Source organism: Talaromyces amestolkiae, assembly GCF_001896365.1.
Source record: "Talaromyces amestolkiae strain CIB chromosome Unknown scaffold1.1, whole genome shotgun sequence".
NCBI classification, from domain to species: domain Eukaryota; kingdom Fungi; phylum Ascomycota; class Eurotiomycetes; order Eurotiales; family Trichocomaceae; genus Talaromyces; species Talaromyces amestolkiae.
Window position 1 is genome coordinate 3,070,035 of NW_024468037.1, and position 25,030 is coordinate 3,095,064.

Sequence of the window (25,030 nt, forward strand, 5' to 3'; positions counted from 1 at the left end):
GAATACACAACTACATCAGCAGCTTTGACTGAGAAGAGATTTTTCTTGGGAAAATGAAAAGAAAGAAAAAACTTTTGTTGTCATAAATAAATAACAAGTCCCATCCATCCATAATATTCCTATTCATATCCATATCTCCAACATCGCCAAACCAAAAATTAAAAAAGGAAGAAATTTTCAATCGAACCAATGTTTCGATAGGGAGCTTTTTTTGCGGAAAAAGGACAAAAGACAAGAATGTACCGGTTACATGTGACATGTTTGCTTGCGTTCGTAAGATGCGTGATATGTGGTCGTTGCTTCGTTAGAATAATAGCGTTACAAGATAGAATTTCTTTCCCCCTTTTTGTGTTCATTTGTGTGTTCGAAGGAGTTCTTGAATAAGTCGTGAGGTTATCGAGGTTACCGGGTCCATCGCGAAAAGTCCAACGCCTGAGAAACGTTATCGACATTCCATTCCCCGGACACGTCAGGACGTATATGTGCTCGTTGACTCGCCATCTCATCCTCAACATGAATGTTTGTGCGTGTATTACGGCGATGACCCAAAAACCCGCTCTCGGTTGCATCGACCGAAGACGCGCGGGACGTCATGACTCGGTCACGTAAACGCTTGATTTCGCGCAGTCGGTTCCTCCATGAAGAGATGTGTTCGCCACCTTCGCGATTCCATACCAAGGAGAACACGGAGGCGTTGATGGCTAGGATGCGTACGTATGCGGCTAGACTGTTGCCGGAAATGACTTTTGGGGCTGATGCAGGTGATAGTTCTGGAAGGCCAGGCTTGCTCATCACTCTGACGACGTAAAAGGATTTGCTGTAGTCGCGAGCGGTGTCTGGGTCGTTGCTAAAGTCGGATTCGGCGATACGACAGACTGGGGTGATGACGATATTGATCGAGTTGAATTGTGATGGGATGGTCTCGAAGTTAAATGGTCGGTTGGAACGGTTGAAGATGATGTTGACAAAGTCGTTGCCGACATGACGCTTTTTGGCAACGCAGGCCGGATCACTTTCAAGATTCGTGGGCATCATGGTGGTTACGTGATAGACCATTTCAGTCACGCGATCTCTCCAGGCGTATGTGAATTCGCCATCGATGTCATTGTGAAGACCCTGCGTGTTGAATTGTGCCCCTCGGATAGAAACCCTAGTACCGAGACCGTTCAAGAAATGATTGTAGTCTGGACTGCCAGCTGTGTTTGCCAAAATCTCGGCTTCTGTGGTTTGATCCTTATCAATGAATATGACACCAACTTTGTGCCCATCGACAATATCATTCCTATCAAATGAGCTGATAGCTCGACGAGTCATGGCATCGTCGGGTAATGGTATGGGCTGTGAGACTTTTGGTGTAGGAAATGCAGAAGTGACCATCTGAAGCAAAACATGAGAAGGCAGAATGGCCGTTCGACTTGCCGCATCGAAAGTTGATAGTGTATCCGGCGTGGCAGGTATCTGATGAGGTAGCACGGGTGCAGTACGTTGACGGTATTCGGCATAAGTCGTCCCAGAGGCCATTCGTTTGGTGATTTGTGTCAATCCGGAAACAACCGCAGTTTCAACCGTGATAATACTCATTCCAACAACCCATGACTTGCTGCTGACGGGTCCGTCCTCTGGCGATGGAGGGAAGGTTTCGTAAGGTATCGTATCACCCAAGTCCGAGTATGTCACACGCTGCATCAAATCGATAAACACTTCCGTTTGCTCTTCTACTACCTCCTGGCCCAGCTCATCCGTAAAAACGAGGCGATTTGTTATCCAGTTCACGTGATTCGCGCGGTCTTGAAGCTTGAGCGAGAGAAACCAAAACACCAAAACGTGGTACGTCAGTGTGTACACATAGTTGGACATGCTCTCCTGCCATATGTTCGCTTCGGAGGATTCAGGTTGCATTGCGGCTATTTCTCTCAAGCCACCACTAAGCCTTGCGGGTATTGTACTGGCACGAGCAGCTGCCGATTCGCTTTTCAATCGTTGCTCCCTACTTGTCTGGATGAAGCGAATGCATATACCAAAGACGGTACGAATCTCTTCTTCCCGAAGATTGACGTAGACATCAGGGAGTCGAGCCAAAAGTGCTAGGAACTCCAATATATGGACTGCCACGTGGGCCATTGTAATCACTTTCGACATTTTGTCAAGAATAGTATTTAATGACTTCGTCACTGATAACGGCATCTCGTGGCAGCACACAGACAAAGCGTGAATACATCCTCTGGATGTACCGTCCCAAGATCCAATTCCGAGCATGAATGCGCGTACCAACTCATCTTGCTCGCTCTTCGCAAAGTATTGGTGAAATCCCACAAGCATGGCCAAGCAATCAAAAATGCAGATAGCGACATCAGCTTTTTTAATACCAGCTATAGCCGGCGGCTCCCGAAACATTTCGCCCTTGATCTGACCGCAGAGTATGTTGCGAAGCATCTGAATCTGTGGGACTGCGCTGGAAAAGAAATCCCGGTTGCTAAGTTGCGGACCGAGATGTGCGAGAATGTAGCTGTAAACATCCCACGGGGTATCGCGTTTTTGGAGCAGATCGATGATCGTCTCTAGATAGACATTTATTTTTAACACTCCCGTGGCTGGATCCGATAGTTCGGTATCCCCTTCAGCTACCGTCTTGTAAGCATAGACAAATGGACTTGCAGCTGTTGATGGTTCGTTGGGGAGACTTGAGTCTAATTGCACCCAACTTGGAGGCAATGACTTTGTGCTGCCTCGCAAGTAGGAACTACTCATGCGAGGCATCGACCTTTGCGTTTCAATGGATACAGATTGATTGCGCAGAGACAGTCGTCCTGTACTTGCAGTAAGACCGTCATCACTATTCACAGAGGATCTCTCCAGAATGGATCCTTCTGTAGTTGTAGACTGCTTGACTCCAACATCTAGGCTTCGACTCAGTACAGCCACTAGAAAGTCATTTTCAATGTCTGTGGTGACCCAGATTGCGCCGGACGAGTCGCAGCGTAATCGGAATAACAGCTTGAGAACTGTGAGCATGGCGTCGGCTGGTCTTTTTCTTGACGTCTTGACAACGAAAATAAAAGTTTCGAACAACAAAGCCGCACGTTGGGCCGATAAGTTCAAAAACCGGAGGAATAGTCGAACAAGACCCATCATGCAAACATTTGATAGAGATGGCCCGAGAACGGAAGAAGAATTGCGGCGGTTTTGTAATAGCTGTCCGCTCAAAACAACTGGGTCATCCTCTTCAAGCAAGTCGGAACTCATGGGTGAGCTCAGGGCATCAATAATAACATGAAACAGGTCACTATTCGCCCGTGCCGCAATTTCAATCATCACTGAAACAAGCGACGACATGTAGATTGTGTCTTTCTCATCTGCAAAATTCCGAAGTAAAAGGTCTATTACACCAGATTGCTCGAAATTGATCAAATTGTTATCCTGGAACATGGCATCTTCAAGTGCCTCCAAAGCAGAGGCACGCACATCTGACACCTTACCGGGCGCCTGAATGAACGAATCAACCAGCCACTTGGCATCCTGATCCCAATTATCTGTCCCTGGAAAGTAAGATTTCTTCATTTTAATATGATTAATCAGAAGACGCGCCTGGGTTGGTGAAAGATAACGATGTGATGTCCTTAGAAAGAGACTAATTTCGGATTTTTGTTCGGAGCTCAACTGTTCCCACAATTGCTCGATTAGGGCTGACAGTCGAGAAACGCTAGCTGCAAGATGATCGTCGTGTGTCACACTTCTCGTTGGGGAAACAACAGGAGATTGTGCGCTCTCGGTGACTTCTTGTCCAAATCCGCGAGAGCATTCAATCAGAAGTTTCGCAAAGCTCTTCCAGTCAGGTTCCTCTATGCAGATGGAAACAAAATCGCCATCTAAAAGATTTGCACATAAGTCAAGAGTAGCTGCATGAAGTCTTCCACTCTTTTGTGGCACGACTGCCTGAAGACAGTTGATCAATCTTGTAAATGATAGTTCGGGTAATTTTTTTCGGTCATGAGAACGGATGATGTCTGTGAATGTTTCAACCGCGCCACGCACTACATTCAGATTTCGGCCATGGTCTTCGGGAACCTCCTCTAGGAATGAGTATAGTAGCTCAAGCATGGCCAACCTTTTGGACGATTTGACAATATTGCGCATCACCTGAGAAGTGCGGCCAGCGAGAGTCTTCACAGAAGCGTGGATGCTGCATAAAACCTCTAATAGCGGAACAAAACTATCATCAGGCACTTCGGCGCAGGAGATAATGGCGTCGAATATAGAGAGCGCACTCTTCAGATCGTCAGGAGATGCTGTTTTCCTGCAAACCTTCAGAACTTCTTCAAGTAGTGATGCCGTGTCGTTCTCTTCAAGTGGAACATTCTGAAGAGTGATGACATTGAGGATAAAATCAAAAAGGTTTTCCAAGTGCGATTCTTCAAGTTCAATAGTCCGCGGTTGTTTGCTCTTCTTTGCTTTTGACCGCAGGTTGGCGACGGCCTTGAACAACGTAAATAGGGCAACCGCTAGGGCGGGCAGGACATTGACCTGCATGATGTCCAATTTTCTGCCATTGTCGGACAGCGTAATGAGAGCATTCACTCGTGTAGGTATCACGTCAGCCGGCGTGGGAACTAATATACTCTTGCATAGTTGAGTCTTGAGGTCTGTTGACAAATCCGGTCGCCCCACGATTGTATCCAGAAATCGAGATGATCGTTGCCGGGCATCGTCAAAGTCGGGCTGACAGAGGAGATATGAGCTCGCTTCCCACAGAGATATGATTTGTTCCGGTGTGAATTTGCTCGAGTGCTTGGCAAGAACCTCCACCTCATCTATAGCGAGCACCGGATTTTTGAGATTCTCGAGCGCAGCCTCATAACTCGGAACGGCGGCATGGTCTAAGGAACTGTTGGAGATACTTCCGCGCGACATCCCTTCAAATCCAAACGTCACACGGGAACCCCTGCGAGTGTCGATGCCATGGCTTGGGAATTCGCTAGGGCTATCGGAAGCTGAGAGAGGCGAGAGAGATTTCCGGCGACCTGATGCTAATGTCTTGAAAACGTCTGCAAAGGAAGATGCAGCTGGTTTCGGAGGTGGATCATTTTCGGAAGACATCCGCAACGTGAGAACGACGTTGGTACGTAACGAGATCTCTTTTTAATATAGCAACTGGACCATGCGCAAGCTCAATTAGCACAGTGGATATAGGATTAAAAGACTTGGAAAGACTGGCGATAAGTTGGGGATGGTTGCGAGCAGTCTCGAGAGTAACAGCTCATTGATTGTTGATCGAGGTGGAAAGATACCTGGTATGAGCTTTTTTCGCACCATCGAGCGATGTGCAGGGTAGCAGTCAAATGTAACTAGCCTAGAAGATGAGATTATAACTGGGGCTCGGAGGTCTGGGTGGCCTTCCCCATCCTCATCAAATGACAAACACTCGCTCAAAGATCGAGATAAGCGGGTGACCAAGTGGCACTGACACCTGTATTGCGATAGGGACCGGTATCACGGGCGGAAGGCTAACAGGATTCGGGCATTGGGCTCATGACCGGCGCATCCAATAGAACAGATCAAGACGAATACATGATGAGCAGATGAAGAATACTAAACAACAGACGGTATGATCGACAGAAATCCTGGCTGGGGGTTCAGCAACTTCCGTTCGCTGCGTCGGACGTAAGAATCGACTAACCTTGGCTGCCAGCATTGGCGTGCCAAGCCGGCGTCGACCGATCAGTGCTGCGGGAAACCACTTATTACGCAGTCACATGATCCGGCGCTCTCAACATTTAACGGAGCCGGAACAACGATCTGCCGCCTCCCCGCCATGGTTGCCGCCAGAAACAGCCTAGCTCTCACCGCCTTCAGAAAGGTCCCGCAGTCTGCCAAACAAACTGCCAGACAAGGAAAGCGGCGGTTCACTTTGTTCTTTAGTTTTACATTCAAAATCTTCATCAAGCAATTGGTGGTTCTGCTAGCTGCTTCTTCTTGAATTATTTCTTCTGTTCATTTCTTGTCCGCATTTTCCATCCGCTGTGCGTTGTAGTCCAAAATGGCAAACAACCTGGGAGCTGTCGCACAGCTTTTAGAAGCCAGCTTGGATCCCAGGCAAAACAAACAAGGTATGTCATGACGACCATCCCATCACTTCAAACTGCCTGATCATATCTGAATTTATTTTTACAGCTGAACTTGCACTTCGGCAAGAAGAGAAGAAACCCGGCTTCTCGTTATTCCTGCTCCAGATCACCGCGTCCGCAGATTTTCCATACAACACTCGGCTCGCAAGTGCCTTATGCTTTAAAAATCTCATCCGAAGAAGTTGGGTCGACGAAGACGGAAATCACAAACTGCCGCAAGATGAGGTTGTCACAATCAAGCGGGAGTTGATCAACCTAATGATCAATGTTCCCGGTGGAATTCAGACCCAACTGGGCGAGGCAGTCAGCGTGATTGCAGACAGCGATTTCTGGGAGCGATGGGATACCCTTGTGGCTGTACGTTCGAAGCCAGTATATGTGATATTACATACTAACCCAAAGCAGGATCTAGTGTCACGATTAGACCCTAAGAACCCGGTTGTCAACAACGGAGTCCTCACAGTGGCACACTCCATCTTTCGACGATGGCGTCCCCTCTTCCGATCAGACGATCTTTTCACCGAGATTAATCATGTGCTCAACACTTTTTCCACGCCGTATTTGGCATTGTTCGAGGTAAGGCCGGCCTTCCATTCCGCTTATAGTGATTTGCAGGATGACTGACGACTGTTGGCAGGGCCTGGACGCTTACATCGAAGAAAATAAATCAAACAAAGAAACTCTGTCACAGGGTTTCAAACAGCTCGACCTTATGATCAAACTTTTATACGATCTGAATTGTCAAGATTTGGCGCCACTAGTGGAGGACAACGCACAGTCTATTGCTAATCTGCTGCTCAAATACTTGCTTTATGATAACCAACTGCTTCACACCGACGATGAATCTGAAGCGGGAGTTTTGGAGTTTGTCAAAGCCGGTATCTTTGAAGTATTGACTCTGTTTGTCCAAAAATATAGCGATGTTTTTGAGCCTCATGTCGGTCAGTTCGTTGGAAACTCTTGGAACTTGTTGACGACTGTCGGCCAGGAGACAAAATACGACATACTGATCAGCAAGGCACTTCAATTCTTGACCTCAACCACAAGCATGCCTGAGCACGCTAAAATCTTCGAAGATCAAGGAACTCTGAGCCAGGTCATTGAAAAGGTCATTTTGCCAAATATTGCGCTACGAGAATCTGACGAAGAGCTTTTCGAGGACGAGCCCATTGAGTTTATCCGCCGCGACCTGGAGGGTTCAGACAGCGATACCAGACGCCGAGCAGCTACAGACTTTGTGCGCCAATTGGCAACCAAATTCGAAGACTCAGTCACGAGAGTGGTTTCTCAGTACACCGATCATTACCTTGCTGAATACGCAAAAGACCCAGCGTCAAATTGGAAATCAAAAGACACCGCTACGTATCTGTTCTCTGCCATCGCCGCCAAAGGTGCAGCGACGGCATCTCACGGTATCACAACGGTCAGCAAGCTTGTTGATATCGCAGACTTTTTTCAAAAACACCTTGCGGCCGATTTGGTTTCCGATGGCGCAGTCAACCCTATATTGAAGGTTGACGCTATCAAATATCTCTACTTGTTTAGGAGTATCATCACACCTCAACAGTGGCAAGAGGTATTTCCTCTACTAGTCAAGCATTTGGGTTCCGACAACTATGTGGTGTACACTTATGCAGCTATTGCTGTTGAACGGGTGCTTGCTTTCCACGATTCTGCAGGTCAGCCTGTCATCTCACCGGCCAACATCACCCCCTTGGCCAAGGAGCTCCTCGAGCATCTATTCCAGCTCGTTGAAAAGGATCCCTCACCACCTAAGGTGCAAGAAAATGAATTTTTGATGAAATGTGTGATGAGAGTTTTGATTGTTATCAAGGAAGGAGTTGTTCCACTTACTGATGCAGTCCTGGAGCATTTGATCAAAATTACTAGGATTATCAGTGCTAACCCTAGCAACCCGCGATTTTACTATTACCATTTTGAATCGATCGGTGCCTTTATCAGGTTTGCTGCTCCTGCCAAACCTGAGAAATTGGAACAAGCACTTTACGCACCTTTCGCTGAGGTTCTTCAGGCAGATGTTCAAGGTAAGATAGTCTAATATTGTGGAGGTACAGTTACTGATAATATTAGAATTCATGCCTTATGTCTTCCAACTGTTCGCTGCTTTACTCGAGGCAAACTCATCCGCGACATTGCCAGAGTACTACCAGAATCTGATCGCACCTATTCTCATGCCGGTCATGTGGGAGTCTAAGGGCAACGTTCCTGCATTAGTTCGGTTACTCTCTGCTATTATTCCTCGCGGCGCACAATTCATTTCCTCAAACAATCAAATTGAACCAATCCTCGGTCTCTTCCAGAAGTTGCTCTCGACGAAAGCCAATGAGAGTCATGGATTCGACCTTTTGGAGAGTGTGATTGGAAGCTTCTCCGCGTAAGTTTATTCCTGGTTATCGATCAGCTGAGACTGACTTTGGTAGTAACGCTCTGGAACAATATTTCACCTCCATCATGCAAATTATCCTGACTCGTCTGCAAAACTCCAAAACCGAGGTCCTGCAGCTGCGATTTGTTCGCTTCTACCACTTTGTTTCCGCCCGGGATGATCAAGGTTACAGTGCAGACTTTTTTATCCAGGTCACGGACAAGGTCCAAGCGGGGTGAGTATTTTGACATCTAGATTTGGTATGATTTGGCTAATGGGTTTAGACTATTTACTCCCCTCTATCTGAATGTCATTTTACCAGAATCGCAAAAACTCGCCAGGCCGCTTGACCGCAAGACGGCAGTTATCTCTTTCACGAAAACACTGGCCAACTCGGAAGCGTTTGCGCAGCAATACAAGAAGGGTTGGGGCTTCACATGTGAAGCTCTTCTTAAGTTGTTGGAGCTACCTCCTGTTCCAGTCACCAGGGATGATATCATCACAGAACACGACGTGGATGATATGGCATTCGGAGTTGGGTTCACACAATTGAACACTGTTCGACCTCGCCCGAAGGACCCATGGCCGGAGACCGGAGTCGACTTAAAGGCGTGGACCGGAAAATACCTCACGGAGGCCAACTCGAAGCGGGGTGGTCGAATTAGTGGATTCGTTCAGGAACGACTCAGCCCTGAACTCCAAAAAATTCTTGCCAGTTATATGACGGCGTAAGTTGTTTATGAGCATGTGCATCTTTTGTTGATTTAGACACTCATACCTAATCCATTACCGCGACTTCAACGAAGGTCGTGTCGAGTAAAGTTCTGTCCTTAATTAACAATTATCGTAGATGTTGTGCTTCAAGTTCTAGCAATGAAGTCCAGAAGTACTCGATAACACGTTTCAGGACCGGAACAATCTTATCGTGTTGTTGTAGTTGCTGTCGATTTTTCCTCGTAATAACTCCCATCCTCTTCCACCTCAACCTGTCCTTCTTGCTCCTGCTTCGACTCCTCCAACGCCCTATACTTCCTCCTTTTCTTCTTCATCGAGCTCGCTTTTCGTTTTTTCTTCAACGCGTTCTTGATCGCTTCCCGACTCTGCTCCCCCTTTTCCAAAGCCTCGACTTTTGCTGCTAGGATTTCTTTCGCGATCTTTTGGTTCTGGGATCGGGAGCGCGTTGCTTGGGATTTGACTACGATGCCGGTTGGTTTGTGGATGAGTTGGACGGCGGAGTTTGTTTTGTTCTGTGGTAATGACCAGGTGTTAGATACGATAAATGAGCCTACTATTAATGAATGGTACGTACAATCTTTTGACCTCCCGGTCCCGTTCCTTTAAGGTACGAACCGGTGATCTCCTTGTCATCGAGCTTTGGACGCGGGGGTAATTGTTTGACGGCTAGGGCAGGCCATGTTGAGAAGGAGGTCAATTGCCTGCTCGTGCAGCGACATGCTGTGTAAATGGTATTTGGAGTCTTTGACCAGAAGTTCCGCATTTTGCACTCATGCGCGAGGAATGGGAACAGTTCCGAGAGGACCGGCAGACTATACGTACGGACTGCGGAAGAGAGCCAATCCGATCCGGCCGTATTCGTATCTCGTACCTAATCCGAACGAAGCAATGATTGGGTTAACCGGGTTCCTGTAGCTAGTCAGATCGACTAGGACTACCAAAGTCTTAGATTGCCATGTGGATCCGCAGAGAGTTGAATTTTGGCATCGAAAATTTATACTATGAGTAGAGAGGTTGAGAGGCTCGCATCCACCTCTCATCCATCATTGATCAATCAAGACGTCGAGCTCCGTCAATCATATGTCAAATCTATTCGTACGGAATTGTGGAAACTAGAAAGCGAGAAGCGCACAGGATACCTATAATCAGATCCGTTCCGTTTCAGCTTTCTGACCGTGCATAGTCGGTATTGGGACGCAAATGCACCGAAGGCAGCAACATTCGACTGAGGGAGAGATTTTCAGTATGAATATTACATAGTATGTCATTGTGGCTATACTCCGATTAGTGCAGCGCATAGAGTAGTGATTCTAGTGAAAGCGATTCGCCAGTCACAGAGGAGAATGAGTTGTTTATGCTATGGTCGTAGTCTGAACTTTGATCCTGTCGCACACTTTATCCGCGAGGCCAAAGCTTCCTCTTCCTCCTCCCTTCCCCATCTTATTTATTTTACTTTCATCTCCCTCCTTGGTATTTTGTACATTATTCTACGCCATATCGTTACCTTAATACGACTCAATTGCAATTCTTGATTCCAACGATTCAAAAAGTACTTCGTTGCCGCCGCTTCGATCTACGAATTTGTTGCCGTCGCCACTCCCCCTTTTGTCTCCGTCCTGTCACGATAAGAAAAAGTCACCTCCGTGCCACTACACTCTTTGATCACCTCGATTGCGATTCAAATCAATCAGGGCGACCTTTAACTCGATAATCACACCATCGACACTCTTCAATTAAATAAACCTCATATATTTTCAACGATGGCCACTCCACCCTCTCCCTCGGTCTTTACATCCTTTTTGCGATGGCTGCGATTGAAAAACTACCAGTACGAAGTGACATTCGCCTTGTACATGCTTACACCCACCGAGAAATTCATCTTTAGTACGTTCCCTTCTTTTCTGGTCTCTACTCTCGGGACTAACGTAACTACAGATTTCATCGTCCTGACCATCGTCTCCCTCTTCGTCACTGCTGCCTACGTCTACCTCCCCGACCACGTCGCACAGATCTACGGACACGTTCACTACTACTTCACCGCCGACGTCTCCATGATCAAAGAATATATTCCTTCGGCAAGTTCCATCCTACAGGGAAACGGCGGCCCGGCGACCGGCGCTCTCAATGTCGTGTACGACGCTGCATCAACTGCCGGACTCGACGAGCTGTGAATGACACACGATGCTTATAAGGAGAGAAACGAACATAAGGGATTATGCTCCCTCCATAAGAATAGGCGGTTTCACCTCTTGTGGATAATTTTGGATGCCGGAAAACATAGGCTTGCAATTTGACCGGCTTGTATTATTTATATTTTGCATTTATCGTTGAGCGAGGCGCTTGATGGTGTTTTTTCCAGTACTCGGTACGACGGTATCATATGAGGTGGTGATTTGAAGATGGATTTTACCTGTAGATTGAATAAAAGTTTTTTGACTCAAAAATGTTCAGTGGCAATATAGTAGTAATGGAGATGCGATTCATGACATGCAATTTGAACTTTCCCAAATCCAACGCCTGATAAATGATACATAAATACATAGTGATACATAATTACAGCGCCAGACACTATATATCACGTACGGTAGCCTGACTTTTCGCGCCGTCATCGTCCGGTGCAAGGAAAGCCCACCTCACGCCGTTCCCTCCCCCGACGCCTGCGCACCCATGATCTCCTGCTGTCTCTGCCTCGCTTCCTCTTCCTGCTGCTGCCTCCTCTTCACCCTGACCGCATCTAACGTCCTCATCCTTGACAACTCCGCTTCAATATCCTCCTTCGTCTCCGGAATTTTATGTGATTGTTCGACCGTAGGCCAGAAGCCGGGCACGGAGAAGCGTTCTTCGAGGTTTGTGCCGAAGTAGTACATCCAGCCGATGGGGAAAAGGATGTACATTCCAAACTGTTGGTAGCCAACTTGTCAGTCTCTCAGTCCTTAGAGAAATTGGATGAAAGGATAAGGGTGATGCGGATGCGGATGGGTGAGGTACCTTGAAGACTTCTAGGTTTCCGCCTTGGAGGCGGCGGAGAATGTTGGACATTTTGATTTAGACGAAGTCTCTTCCGATTGAATCAAGAACGATCAATAACGGCGTAAATGATTTGGATGTGATAGAGATCGTACGTTGAAGGGGCAATTGTATCTTGAGAATTCGATCGGATTGTCGAATGACTGCACAGCATTGCTCACCGCCCTCATTCCATCTGACTAGGCCGTGTTGGGGAATGGATGGCTAGCCCTAATATGTTGTAACCCTAACCCTACACCGTCAGAGTCTTGCTATCAGATGTGACCTTCACTTGGAACAAGCATTAGATGTTGCGTAAATTATTGTCTGAAGAAGAGTATTATGCTAGTTAATATAACAATGTCATATACGAGTAAAAATCAAATCAATAAGCCGCTGTTCATCATGCATCTTTTTCACCTCATGGACCTTCACGTATCCTAACTGACTTCACTTCTCTTTCCAGACAACTCCCCTGGTAGCCACTTCTCAAACAGGTTTTCAATCGCAGAGTTATCCATTCTTGCAAGCTTTGTGCGCTTATCTTGGCTCGTCGCATCATCATCATCAAGAAAAGTAGCAGTATCTAGACTTAGATATGCATTGCCACTTTCAGCGTCAATCAGTACTGTATACTGGTTGATATAAAACCAGTCTTCTCGCCCACCCCAGTATAGTTTTAGATCATGTAGACGTGAAGCTTCATCTTCAATCTGAGTCCTCCATCGCTGAGTTTTTTCAGTGAAGTCTGCTGTCGTTGTTTCACTCTGTGCAACGACATCCGCCAACGACTGGGTGTGGGAGGAAATGGTGGGAGAAGATAACAGTATACCAGCTACTAAAGCCTGGTTTGTTTCTGCATTATGCTGCTCGTCAGCTGGATCAGAGTTTTCAGATGCAGAAGCCACATCTGTCACGATACCCAGAACTTTAGACCTTCGAGTAGCGTACGAATCACCCTTCTCTTGGCCGTATTTAAATAAGCGAAGATGAGCTTCTATGCTGTCCAAGGAACTGTTGTTTATCTCGCCAGTCTCGAAATTCGTAGAACTTTGTTCGCGACCTTTAAAATAGCAGATGAGTCCATCAGTTGTCCGTAACTTGTGTGGAGGACGCCTCCAATCTGCCTCCTTGTCCAGCACCGTCAAGTCGCTACTTGGGTATTCCGGGATGGTTTGCGGCATATTTTTAAACGTAGCGGCAGGTTGTAATTCGTACGCTGCTACAACTTCTGGGCCTTCGATGACCACCGCCCGCACGCCGTCGGTTCCTTTCTCGTCAGCGACAAGCTTCAAGTGATATGCTGGAGTATGCAGGTAATCCCTCAAAGTGATCCAGTGTGGTTTGACGGGACTTATTTCCTGCAGCGTGCTCATGGAATGGGAGACAATCAATTCAAAGAACTTGTTATAATTATGCAATATCGATTTGCCCATGCCCAAATCCTCGCCTAGCAGAGGCCGCCAGAGCGAGTGGAAGGTTGTCCCGGAAACATCTTTCTCGTCCACATGGATGGTGAATCGGATACCGTTTCGGTAGAAAAACGTCCAACTAGTCCCCTTGTCATCATCGCGCATGCCAAATCGGCCGATGTGGGGGATATCGTCAAAGTATCGTACAGTTGACATGATTGAGTTGGTGATTCTGCTTCGCAATGTCGGAAAGGATAAGCTTAATCCTATGAAGTTGGATGAACGCAGGCAAATGGTGTTTGTACAAAAACAGGGAACGCTGCTGCCTGAGTACACATGCAGTGACGCATAGATGCTTACTGGGTTGTTAGTTTCTTTGTTACAAATACGAGGCCTCGCGCTCAGCCTGGCAAGGATCCCGAGCTAGCACCATTGACGGAGATAAAACCTGTATATCTTCTGTCGAAACGAGTGATCCAGCAATGAAACTCTCCAGAGTTAAAGCAAGATTATTGATTCGTTTAAAAATACCGTCAATTAAAACTCATAGACTCCTTATGTGTGCAGGATTAAATCCATATGTGGCAAGATCAATCAATGTGTTGCAACGAGCTATCTCTACTTAATAATTAGTCGTAAAGAAGCTCGTTGACATATCTCATTTTAGAACAGATGTAGAGTCGACTAGCGATCTGATCTACGATAATCTTGGTATTACCATAAACGTAAACTAGCCTTCAATTAGGGCTAATCGCAGCCCTCATTATGTGGTAAAGTCCAAATTGGTGGAGATTATGCCAACAGGTCAAACAGACTGTCGAAGATGATATATATACACATTTGGGATAAAATGCAAATCCCTTTACTACAGGAATATGAGGCATGTTACATGTCTTGGCTACCTCATCAGCCTCATTGGATGGACATTGAGGGGTCGGGAAGATCTACATGACAACTCATACTACCAGTTGCACTGAACCGACATAGTATCTCAAACCATGGACCTAGAACCTCTAGACTGGAACACAGGCGAAAACTCCGGCCTCGTCAGCGTCGGCACTCACAACTTATGGCTGAGCGTATACGGCCCTGACCGCAAGGATAGCGAACCGCTGGTCATCCTTATCCCCGGCTTAGCAAACAACACCACAAGCTGGGCCGCCGTACGCCGCGGTTTAGCTACCTCCACTCGAGTCTTGCAATACGAAAGATCCGGTTACGAGAAAAGTGACATCTCGCCCGCGAAGCCCACAGCGACGACAATCGCCACGGAGCTGAATCTGCTTCTGAAAATTGCGAGTCTACACCCTCCCTATGTGGTCGTTGCGCATTCATGGGGCGGGATTTTGAGTCGAGAATTTCTGGCTTTGCGTCCGAAGGATGTTGTAGGGATGGTCTTCATCGAGGCAAATCAAGAACGTACGCTCGAGGTCTTGGATTGGCGACTTTTGGCACAGTCAAGTTTGTTAGCTGGTGTCAACTATCTCGACGCCACGGGCATATCGGAAACCCACAAACTCACGCATGAAGAATGGCATGTCTACCGGGACACTCAAAGTACAGAGAGTCATCAGAGACAGGCAGCTCTAGAAATAGCCGAGTATGCTAACAGCTTTCCAACGCTGAAGGCAAAATCGCAATTACATAGAAAGCCCCCGTTCCTGGGCGACCGTCCAGTCTGTGTGATTAGGGGCAATAATAAAGCGGACTTTGAAAAGCTTCTGAAAGCAGGGTTAGCTCGCGGCAATGGCGACGGTGCGGAACAGGCTGCTTTTGAGGGGATGCTCAGTACATGGGATGAGAAAGATGAGTCTTTGCAGTCCGAGATATTGTCGCTCTCGTCCTGCACACGCTATATTGAGACAAAGAATAGTGGGCACAATGTACAATTAAGTGAGCCGGATATCATTGTCGAAGGTGTTGGATGGGTTTTGTCCCAAACTATAGGATAAGTAACTCAAGGAACTAGGCAGAATCGAATCCTTCTCAAGTATCTGCAGAGCAGCGACGATGAGCTCGAGTTCTGTCCTCGAATGGTATATGTCTATATCTATGGGTATCAAGGTGCTATCAGACAGCACCGTAGGTCTGTGTATATACAAAGACAAGAAACATAAGAAATCATATGTAAAGAGGGGACGCTAATTGCCTGGTTCATCCCAATGTCTCACTGGCAAGAGAGTCAGACAGCGAGGGCTCAGTTTGTACAGCAGCATCTTTGACAGGCTCAACCTTAGCGACTTCTTTCGCAAGAGCTTGTTTTCTCTCCAACTCGTGCGCTCGAGCAGACCAGAATTTGAGAAAGGTAAGAGCCATCACTGATACAGTTAGCAATGTAGTAACAGTTGGGAAAAGTAGACTTACTGGCACTGAAGACAATGGCAAACGCTGCACGCCGTGTCAATACCCATCTTAACCCTTCCGCCTCGCTCTTCCCATCACTGGCTAGCGACACGGCTATTTTGTAGTTGAGTTCCTGGATACCCGTGTCCTGGCCCTGTTGTTGTTCTCGAGTTGTCATCTTATGATCATTCCACATTCCTTTCAGATCATCATTCATTTTCGCCAGTTCTTGAGTAATTCGCATATTCAGAATATCCACTTCATGCTGTAATTGTGTTCGCGAGCTTCGTTGTCGTTCAACCTCCAAATGCCGAGATGCCTCTAGCGACGACCGCAACTCCGAACATGCCGCTTTGAAGAGATACTCTTCGTTTTCACTATCTGACTTTGACGTCAGAGTCGCTTCGGCCAAGTCCAGCTTTTCCTGCAGAATGCCGCGAATCCCTTTCATTACGGTAATGGCTTGTTTCTCACTGAATCCGCCTTCTTCTAAATTCTTGACGAGTGTATATGTATCGAAATGATGGATGTACGGCGCGGGTTCAAGATGCGGAACTTCCTGCCCGTTGGACGGTAACCTCGCGAGACCCATGTCGGACGGGTGTGGCATTTGGAGCACAGCGTCCATTGGGTTTTTGGGCGGCGGCACTTCTTTAGGCATGGAATCTGCAGCCTTTGAAGCATCAGGTTTTGCTTCATCTTTCGCAGGTGATTGCGATTCTGCGGATGCTTCTGCTGGTTTGGTAGTGTCCTTGTTTCCATCTTTGGCATCTACCCGCTGAGCCGAGTTCTCTTTTGAGACATCTTTCTGACCCTTTGTAGGTGCATTGCGATTGGCCGATGAACTACTCGCTTGTCTAGCGGATCTCTTTTTTGGTTGCGTCGGCGGAGGTAGCTTGGACTCTATCGACTGTGCTTGCCGGCGGGAAACGGTGGATTGATTGCGATGACGGGTCGCATTGAACGCGGACGAGGAAGGACGAAACGAACGAGCGCTGTTCTCGTATGCCCTGACCGAGCGGAACAGCTGGGGGTAGAGGAATGGCAGTCGAGGGGTTGCCATGGTTGAATGAGTGAGTGGTTAAGAGAAGACGAGGGGTGGAATGGAAAGATGAATCTTTAAGGCGAGATTCCCGCGGAAAGCAGCCTCGGCGGAAGGGGCCAATCAGACCGATCCTTCTACAGAATATGCTTTTCGACATAAGACACGGAGAATAACATGTTGTTAATATCAGAATGATAAACTGTGGTATCACTAGCAAAAAAGCCACTATATGGAATATTTTACACCAACTTTTATCATCCCTTCCCAAAATACAGTACAAAGAAGTGACGAAATCCATATTCCAGTCCAAGTCGTATCCCAAACGCAATCCCATATCCAAAACCAATCGCCTAAATAATCAATTTATACATAACACGCTCGTCTCCAACGTTATAGTGTCAGCCAGCTTGACAATCATGAGTTGTCATCCTCACTTTCGACGGTGACTTCCCTTGTTTGCCAAATGCCCTGTCGATTATCAAGAGGCATCTCGGACTCGGACTCGGGGCGCTGAAAGCCAGAATGAACGGCTTTCGACGAAAGCTTGAATGCTTGCGAGGAGTGCAAGTGTGAGCCGGTGCTGTTGCCAGAGCGAGAACTCTTGTTGGTGAAGACTTTGCGGAAGAACGGGCGCAGTGTAGGCACGCATGCAGCGACGATGACTACATTTTGCTCGATTCTGCAGAAGTCAGTGGCTGTACAAAACCGAAGGGGATTGAGTTACTTACAGGCCCCAGAGTACCAGTGTTACGACGTTATAAACTGTAAATGTCAGGAGATATTCAAGAAATTCATACTTGATTCAAACCGAGGGACAGGACTCACGAGGATCGGTATGGTCGGTGAACAAATGCAGATAAGTCGCTTTGACAATCGTGACAATCGCAGAGAGCAAAGTTAGACTCATCATGATACACACAGCCACCTTGGTCGATGTGCGCATCTGCAACTTCCAAAACACAGTCACCGGGACAATGGCCAGAACGATATCCGTCATGGTCGTGTACGCACTGACCCAGTATGTAAAGTCGTTAAAGACGTCGGCGCTCCAGCACGACCCTTCAGAGAGCAGTCTCGGGTCCCAGAGGATTGCTGTTGGTTTACATTGCACAAAGACCAGGACGGCGGAGATCATAGCGAAGACGACTTGCAAAACGGCCATCACATAGAGAGCGATTGTACGGAACTTGTTTGGGTCCAGGATGTTGTTGATGAGGATTGCAATGGAGATGTTGGGGAAACTGAAGGAGCCTGCATCGATCAGTCCTCGAACAATGTCTCAAGATTGTAGGTAAACCAACCAATATTGAAAGCTAGAGAGGTTAGCCTTGAAGATTTAAGAGACAAGCTGGATGAGTACTTACGAAATGCTATTATCTGCCACTTTGCAGCTGCGGCATACCCATCCATGCCCTTTTCAGCAACCACGGCGGCTGAGTGTCGACCCAGTCCGAGAGTGACGGCATACGACACGAAGGCCGTTGCAATGATACTGAGGCCCTGCAGCCCAGGGTGGTTAGTGGATTGATATTACGGCATTGGACTGCGAAACTCACCATCGAAAAGAAGATGAAAAAGTCGTCCCAGCCCAAATTCTTTGCCATATGTCCCCGCGCAAACAGTTTAAGACCGACGGTGGCAATGGCGATGCCTGTAAAGACCCAGCCGATGACATTGATTTCGACTCCACGACTTTCGTTGAAGTCGACGTCTGTGTTGAAGGACGCCATTGTGTGCTTTGATAGAGCTATAACTCGTCACCCCTCGGAATGCGTATTTTGAAACGGAGAAGAAACGGATTTTATGTTGGCTCGCTTCGGCTGTATGTCTCCCAGTCGTGATCTCGATCTCCCACTTCCAGTCCTGTAGATCATTATCTGGTCGACATTTCTGTTATCCCTGACGATAGAGAGTAATAGTTGTGGTAGATATGGCTACCCCGGAATCGTCGCACATTATAATGGTGTGCATGTTTCTGTTAAGAGACTATACTCGCAGCCGGAAAAGCAACTCCAAGACGCTTACCAGAATAGTAGAATTGATTCGATTGATTCAATTCACTGTTCGTACTCCGTACAATCCCTGTCAATAACACTCAGTGGAGTTACGTAGTTTCGAGAGGCCCATATTCCGACACGTTCCATCAATAAGAATTTAGAGGTTGGTGGATGACGCCTCCACTGTACAAAATTTCAAGTACACGGAGTACTAGTACTACATAGTAGTACGTAGTACAGCGTACCGAGGAAGCAGAACACGGTAATTACTCAATATCAGAAAATAAGGGGGCAAAAGAAAAGAAACGAGAATAATAACAGGTTCCCCGCACTGACTTAGTACAGAAAGTATATCCCTATGATATATTAACTACTATATAGTGTGTACTGCATCTAATACAATCTTATCCAATGCCGCATACACCTTGTTGACTTCAACTGAACAGAAACTCTGAGAGAGAGAGAGAGAGAGAAATGATACTTACCGGTTCGTGTCAGTACGTACTATGGTACCTCGTATTGTGCGGACACTACTGCTTAAAGTTTGTACTAGCCTACTAGACAGTTGTACTAAAGGGTACTAACGCCCTGGATTTTGGCCACTCGCCGAACTCCAACCCGTTCCACTTTATGTGAGCCAAGTGCAATTAATCAATTGGGAAGAAAAGAAATGATATGAAACTGAAGAATGCATACGTAGTGTGTAACTAGTGTGTTGGTTGCCGACGTGGTTGCCGAGGACTATTACTGAATAGAGTCAATAGACTCATGTTCTCACTTTTCAGAATGAAGAGGACAGAATGTCAGTCAGTGTCAAATTTCAATGGAGTAAGATCGACGGCGGCCCGACTCCAGTTCCAAACTTCGACTGAACTTTGGAGATACAATCCCGGCCATAGACTTCGCTAGTACGTATTTACTTAAACTTCTACAGATAGCGCATTTACTGTGTTATAGGCCTATAGGCGAAGTACATGGGTTTGACTCAGTCACTGCGCTCGATTTAATATTTAATGCATACATACAAACTTAAAATAGTGTTTCATCACGAGTCATGCAATGCTTCAATTACCCCTCCTGTCAACAATGATCAAGCCAATTCCGCCTCAATCAAACTCTCCGCAACACCAGGATACGTGTAGATATTGACAATCTTCAGGCCAGCCTTTTCAAGGAYCCCCCGCCACTCCGCCTCGGTTCGTTCCCGCACCGCGAAATGGGCTAACATCATCAGATCCATGCTCGTCGCTGCGAGGGTAGGCTTCTCCTCGCTGACGACGATCTCATTGAACAGCACGCGCGAGTACCCCTGTTTCAGCGCCGGAACGAGGTTCTGTAGAATCTTGACGCCGTCTTCATCACTCCAGTCATGCAGAATAGAGTGCAGCGAGTATGCGCGCGCACCCTTGATGGGCTGCGGGGTGAAAAAGTCGTGCGCCTGTGCTTCAAAGGGGAGGTCGTCTTGCGTAGCCGCCAGGACACCAGCAATGACCGGCTCACGGTCTTGCAGCACCACTCGTCCCGGCGACGAAGCCTTGTGCTGCGCACAGAACAGCGCCATGTCGTGGCCTCGTCCACCACCAACGTCGACAAGCAACACGTCACTTTCGGCGGCGTCGAAACCCGTCACCATCCGCTCCGCAACAGGGTAAAAACCTGGGTCGTACCAATTCGGCTTCCCAGCTCGGTACGCACTCATAAAGGAGTCGAAATGCTGTAGATTCGGCGGTGTAGCAACTAGCCACTCAAAGAAGGGTAATTGCGTGTTGTGCGCACTCTGAAAGGGCCCATCGAGCGAGCCCAGGCCGGGGGATTTGTATTCTGTGCGTTGGAAGAATTCGGGAAAGCCGTTGAACGAAGGGCGCGCGGTATCGTAGCAGAATGCGATGCTGTGCTGGTAGTTTTCCTCGGCGAGACCGTTGCTCATTTCCGTGGCGTGGAATGCGCCGTTGCGGAAAGTGAGAAGAAACATTGCGACGAGGTGTCGCGCCAGACGCTGGAGGAGTACAATATCCATGCCCGTCTTTGCAGACAAATCTTCGGCGCTGAGCCCGGCGTCGCCGGCTTCTTTGAGATGTTGGAATAGTTTGACATTGACGGCGATACGGATTATGGCGGATTGAGCTGGCTGTCAACTGTCAGTGATTATTCTCTTCTCTTTGTTGGCGAAAGGATTACCTCAGCCCAGAAAACGCGCTGTAAGAATTCACTGGGGATCTCGAGTGAAGTCACCAATGCGCGACTGTTGTCGATGAGCGCCTCTCTTGCGCCGGGCTCATTGTTCTCGTACGCCTTGCCCGCCGCAACGAGGTTTTCGATTATAGATGATACTGGCGACATGCTGATCTGTCAACACAATTGCCAATTACAATTTCCAGGAACGTTTAAATTTGGATAAAGGAGAAGGGCTACGTATCTATATTTCAAAACTGAGTACAGTCGGAAAAACTCCTGGCTACCTTACTGCCTGCTAATGATTTACCCCCCTCATCCCCTCATGCTCCCACATGGTTCACGCTTATCTAGCCTAGCCCTAATGGTAGGATGGATGAAACCAGTTGCGACGCCAGTAACGGCCCAGGAGTCAGTTCCTCATCTGGACAGAGCAATACAGAGTCAGGCAGTGGGCCTAGGATTGATAGTTTCGCACTTAGCTGCTCCACCATAGCAGTATACGTATGTACCAGTAACAAGGGTACCACAGGTACCACACCAGACGTAAGAATCACTACAATCCTCTACTACGAAGTAGTCTGTGGATAAACACGAATCAAGTTTATTGAGTATTGCGCTACAAATTAGTACAAAACTCTACCTCGGTACGAACGCCACCTGGAGCAATACGCCTTCTCGTCGGAGTCCAGTCTGGAAAGAGTGTAGTGAGCCAACACTCACTACTCTGTGGGTGTCGATTAATCTGACTTAATCTGATTCAATCTATATTCAACACCTAAAAGGCTAGAAGCAGTGAAAAGGGTCCGCCGCATTGATAGATTGTTTAGCGTTTACCAACGACGAATACAGGTCACAACTTGCCCAGAATTACTTACTACGTAGTACATGACTCGAATCATAACATGCATTGTCTAGCTCCACCATATAGAACTACTACGTATATAGCAGTAGCACGGTCGGGGCCACGCGCGCACGATCCTTGGACCTGCTGTAATGCAAATTAGGTGCATTAGCGCCTCCTCGGCATTCCAACGAGGTTCGTCGATTTGGGATTGATTTTCTTTTTGCGGTTAATATCTTGATACGTCCTTTGGGGCTAGTTCACGGCCCCTGATAGGCGCGTCTGAAACATCTCCAAAGTCAGACTTCGGGATTAGCCCTAATTCTATTTTCGGCGCTTTCTAGAACGAGGCAGTATAATTTGTACACTCAATAGTTAGTCAGAGCGTCAATATATGTATTTACTGAGGTTTATATTCAGTGATCGCTCAAAAGCCCAAAAAGTAGCTGTGTTCTGTTCCAGAACTCGTGTGCCGATTCTTGTAGTGTTCCGGCAATGCCGTCTTCATCGATTTCCCCCTGTAGAGTTTCGATCAAGTCGTCGAGAGGGTTCGTGCCGTCGATCTGCACTGATAAAACGCCTCGAATATAGAAGGCGTCAAGCAATAATTGGATTTTCCAGTCTCGCGCAGTATTCGGATCTGTTTTGACGGACGTTTCTTTTTCCTCCGCCTCGTCAGCATCATTCTTGTCCTCGGTACTGTCAGCAGACTTGAGCTGCTCCAACTTTGAGGCAAATGAATCAATAGCGGTTTTTTGTAGCTTTGTTTTGAGGATATTGACAGCAGGAGGATTCCATAGATCTGAACCTAGATCTTCCATGGCTTCCACAAGGCGTTTAAAGTACCTGAAAGTGGATGGCAAAGGCTGGATAGGTAGTTCTGGCGTCTTTTCCCAAAGAGATCGTCCGGGAAGGCGCGCGATGTTCTTGACAGGAGGAATGATATTTGACGCCGGTACTTTGGAAAGAATCTCTTCTACCAAAATTTCATGCAACTCTGGTACAATTCCTTGGGCAAATTCCAACTCATCATCCTGCAAATTATTAGGGCTCTCTCGTCTTAGATCCCGAATGAGTCGTAAAACAAAAGCAGCCTTTTCACTATTCGAATCAAAAGTTTGAATTCCATCTTCGAACGACCCTTGCAAATCGAGCAAAGCCTGCCTGACTGTCTTGATCTGTTCTTCACGTAACAAATAAGGATCATCCTTGGTGAGTAGATCCACAGTGCTGCCCTGGAACTCTTCGTCTTCATCCTCGTCAAGCGTGTCTTCCCATTTCGTATCTTTCAAATCTTCGATCAACTGTCTGGAGGTTTCAATGGTTGCAAGCCAGGAATGGTAGACTTCTAGCACACTCGTAATCTTTGCATCTTGGCCGAGCAACGTCTCGGTAATGGCTTTTTTAAAGGTAGCTGCACCCTCAGAGACGTCCAATGATAATAGATCAGGATCCCATAACGATTGCGTTCCACTGGCTTCGGTCTTTTGCCATCCTTTCAAATGCGACTTGACCGAGTCGCTCACGGATAACAATGCTTGGGCTTCTTTAAGCAGTATATTCTTCAATTGAGTGTTGAAGAGACCTCGAAGACCCTCTAATACACTTGTCGACGAATGCGTGAGTGTTGTAGAAACGGCAGCAAGCCAGATATCTAGAGTCTTCTTGCGCAATGCAAGGACTGCCGCAAAGTCCACAGAGCTCTCAAGAGTGGCTGCTCCGCGCTCCAAGAATGCCTGGAATGCTTTTTTGGACCACGCCTTCAGAGTTTGTTCTGCCGATTGCTTGGTCAAGGCATCCGATTTGATCCAAGGTGTAAAGTTCTTGACATCCGGAACCACCCATCGTCCAAGGATGTCCAGGTCAATATCATCGAGCTTTTGAATATCGTGATCGTTCAATAGAGGTTGCGCTTGTAGTTTGCCTAGCGCATCTGATAACCGACGGGAAAAGAGAACTTTTGTATCTTGGAGTGTTTGGATATATAGACTCAATGCCTTTGGGATACATTCGCTTCCATTGTCGCGATCAAGTCGCTTTCCGATATAATTGAGCCGGATGTTGTGAAAGTGTGAAATCACATCTAGTGATGATGCATTGTTAGACAGACAAAAAGCTGCCATTGAATCGATAATGTCTTCAACACTCGAGTCGGCAGACCCTAGCCTTCGATCAATCCTCCGGCGTATTAGCTTCTGAACGTAGCTGAGCTGCGAGCGCAACGACTCAAGAAACGGCGGAGTATTTTGATGCTGAGAAAGGGTTTTGTAAAGCAATCTCGAAATGACCATCAACTTGGAAGCTAACAGCGGCGAATCGTGTTTGCGTAATAGCCTTCCTGTCACGGTAGTACAGCGATGAAGGAGCGCAAGTTGCCCGGCAAAAGCTTTGTCTCCTTCTGTTCGTCCCGTCGATTCCCGGTTGATATCGGTCAGATTAACAGATTTCTTGCCAATCAGATTCGTATTGCAGCGGATTCCGATACTAGCTAGTCTGGACTCGACTTCGGAACTCTCGATATTCATTTCGATGATCGTCTCAGCGGTTCCGAGTAGCTCGCGATAACGTGTACTAATAATCTCGTAAGCATACACTCATTAGCAGCAAGGACAAAGCGTATGGACATACCCGACCAACGAACGCAGCTTCTCTCTGTTGCTGGCAATGTCCCGTCGCAACTCCTGCTCCACCTTGCGCACGGTGGGAATTGGGTATTGGAAAGCTTCCTTCCATGACTTGAGGTTTCGCACATCTGGAGTATCGGTGGCCATTTTGGCGGTTGCGCGGGCGCGCACTTCCAATTGGGGAGTTGAGAGTCGAGAAACAATATTGCAGAGACAACAGACCAACGTGTAAATAAGGTGGATGCACGGGCCACGCGGAGACTAAAACGTCACCGCGGAATTTCTATCAAAGCCGTGACTCATGATTTTCATTCTTTCATGGCCATACCTTTACTTGCGATAAT

At 47.3% G+C, this 25,030-nt stretch overlaps 11 protein-coding genes across 11 annotated transcripts; 3 read left to right on the forward strand and 8 right to left on the reverse strand.

The window, feature by feature from the left end:
- Nucleotides 1–402: 402 nt before the first annotated feature.
- Nucleotides 403–5,094, reverse strand: BHQ10_001000 (uncharacterized protein; the record flags this gene model as incomplete). The annotated part of the gene is made up of 1 exon (XM_040872582.1): nt 403–5,094. The coding sequence occupies one exon, from the start codon at nt 5,092–5,094 to the stop codon at nt 403–405; it is 4,692 nt and encodes a 1,563-aa protein (XP_040729505.1).
- Nucleotides 5,095–6,034: 940 nt separating this feature from the next.
- BHQ10_001001 (uncharacterized protein) lies at nt 6,035–9,240 on the forward strand (the record flags this gene model as incomplete). Its single annotated transcript, XM_040872593.1, has 7 exons — nt 6,035–6,104; nt 6,169–6,479; nt 6,528–6,698; nt 6,760–8,167; nt 8,214–8,517; nt 8,564–8,743; nt 8,793–9,240. 7 exons carry the CDS (start codon nt 6,035–6,037, stop codon nt 9,238–9,240), a joined length of 2,892 nt encoding a protein of 963 aa, XP_040729506.1.
- A 188-nt stretch (nt 9,241–9,428) lies between these two features.
- On the reverse strand, nt 9,429–10,006 carry BHQ10_001002 (uncharacterized protein; the record flags this gene model as incomplete). The annotated part of the gene is made up of 2 exons (XM_040872604.1): nt 9,429–9,755; nt 9,818–10,006. The coding sequence occupies 2 exons, from the start codon at nt 10,004–10,006 to the stop codon at nt 9,429–9,431; spliced, it is 516 nt and encodes a 171-aa protein (XP_040729507.1).
- A 997-nt stretch (nt 10,007–11,003) lies between these two features.
- Nucleotides 11,004–11,414, forward strand: BHQ10_001003 (uncharacterized protein; the record flags this gene model as incomplete). The annotated part of the gene is made up of 2 exons (XM_040872615.1): nt 11,004–11,127; nt 11,179–11,414. 2 exons carry the CDS (start codon nt 11,004–11,006, stop codon nt 11,412–11,414), a joined length of 360 nt encoding a protein of 119 aa, XP_040729508.1.
- Nucleotides 11,415–11,876: 462 nt separating this feature from the next.
- On the reverse strand, nt 11,877–12,282 carry BHQ10_001004 (uncharacterized protein; the record flags this gene model as incomplete). Its single annotated transcript, XM_040872626.1, has 2 exons — nt 11,877–12,143; nt 12,232–12,282. The coding sequence occupies 2 exons, from the start codon at nt 12,280–12,282 to the stop codon at nt 11,877–11,879; spliced, it is 318 nt and encodes a 105-aa protein (XP_040729509.1).
- A 407-nt stretch (nt 12,283–12,689) lies between these two features.
- BHQ10_001005 (uncharacterized protein) lies at nt 12,690–13,877 on the reverse strand (the record flags this gene model as incomplete). The annotated part of the gene is made up of 1 exon (XM_040872637.1): nt 12,690–13,877. One exon carries the CDS (start codon nt 13,875–13,877, stop codon nt 12,690–12,692), a length of 1,188 nt encoding a protein of 395 aa, XP_040729510.1.
- Nucleotides 13,878–14,659: 782 nt separating this feature from the next.
- Nucleotides 14,660–15,613, forward strand: BHQ10_001006 (uncharacterized protein; the record flags this gene model as incomplete). Its single annotated transcript, XM_040872648.1, has 1 exon — nt 14,660–15,613. One exon carries the CDS (start codon nt 14,660–14,662, stop codon nt 15,611–15,613), a length of 954 nt encoding a protein of 317 aa, XP_040729511.1.
- A 202-nt stretch (nt 15,614–15,815) lies between these two features.
- Nucleotides 15,816–17,067, reverse strand: BHQ10_001007 (uncharacterized protein; the record flags this gene model as incomplete). Its single annotated transcript, XM_040872659.1, has 2 exons — nt 15,816–15,979; nt 16,026–17,067. 2 exons carry the CDS (start codon nt 17,065–17,067, stop codon nt 15,816–15,818), a joined length of 1,206 nt encoding a protein of 401 aa, XP_040729512.1.
- Nucleotides 17,068–17,463: 396 nt separating this feature from the next.
- Nucleotides 17,464–18,779, reverse strand: BHQ10_001008 (uncharacterized protein; the record flags this gene model as incomplete). Its single annotated transcript, XM_040872670.1, has 6 exons — nt 17,464–17,728; nt 17,778–17,811; nt 17,875–18,300; nt 18,351–18,362; nt 18,414–18,549; nt 18,606–18,779. 6 exons carry the CDS (start codon nt 18,777–18,779, stop codon nt 17,464–17,466), a joined length of 1,047 nt encoding a protein of 348 aa, XP_040729513.1.
- Nucleotides 18,780–20,136: 1,357 nt separating this feature from the next.
- BHQ10_001009 (uncharacterized protein) lies at nt 20,137–21,386 on the reverse strand (the record flags this gene model as incomplete). The annotated part of the gene is made up of 2 exons (XM_040872681.1): nt 20,137–21,174; nt 21,225–21,386. 2 exons carry the CDS (start codon nt 21,384–21,386, stop codon nt 20,137–20,139), a joined length of 1,200 nt encoding a protein of 399 aa, XP_040729514.1.
- A 1,092-nt stretch (nt 21,387–22,478) lies between these two features.
- BHQ10_001010 (uncharacterized protein) lies at nt 22,479–24,833 on the reverse strand (the record flags this gene model as incomplete). The annotated part of the gene is made up of 2 exons (XM_040872693.1): nt 22,479–24,633; nt 24,691–24,833. The coding sequence occupies 2 exons, from the start codon at nt 24,831–24,833 to the stop codon at nt 22,479–22,481; spliced, it is 2,298 nt and encodes a 765-aa protein (XP_040729515.1).
- Nucleotides 24,834–25,030: the final 197 nt, after the last annotated feature.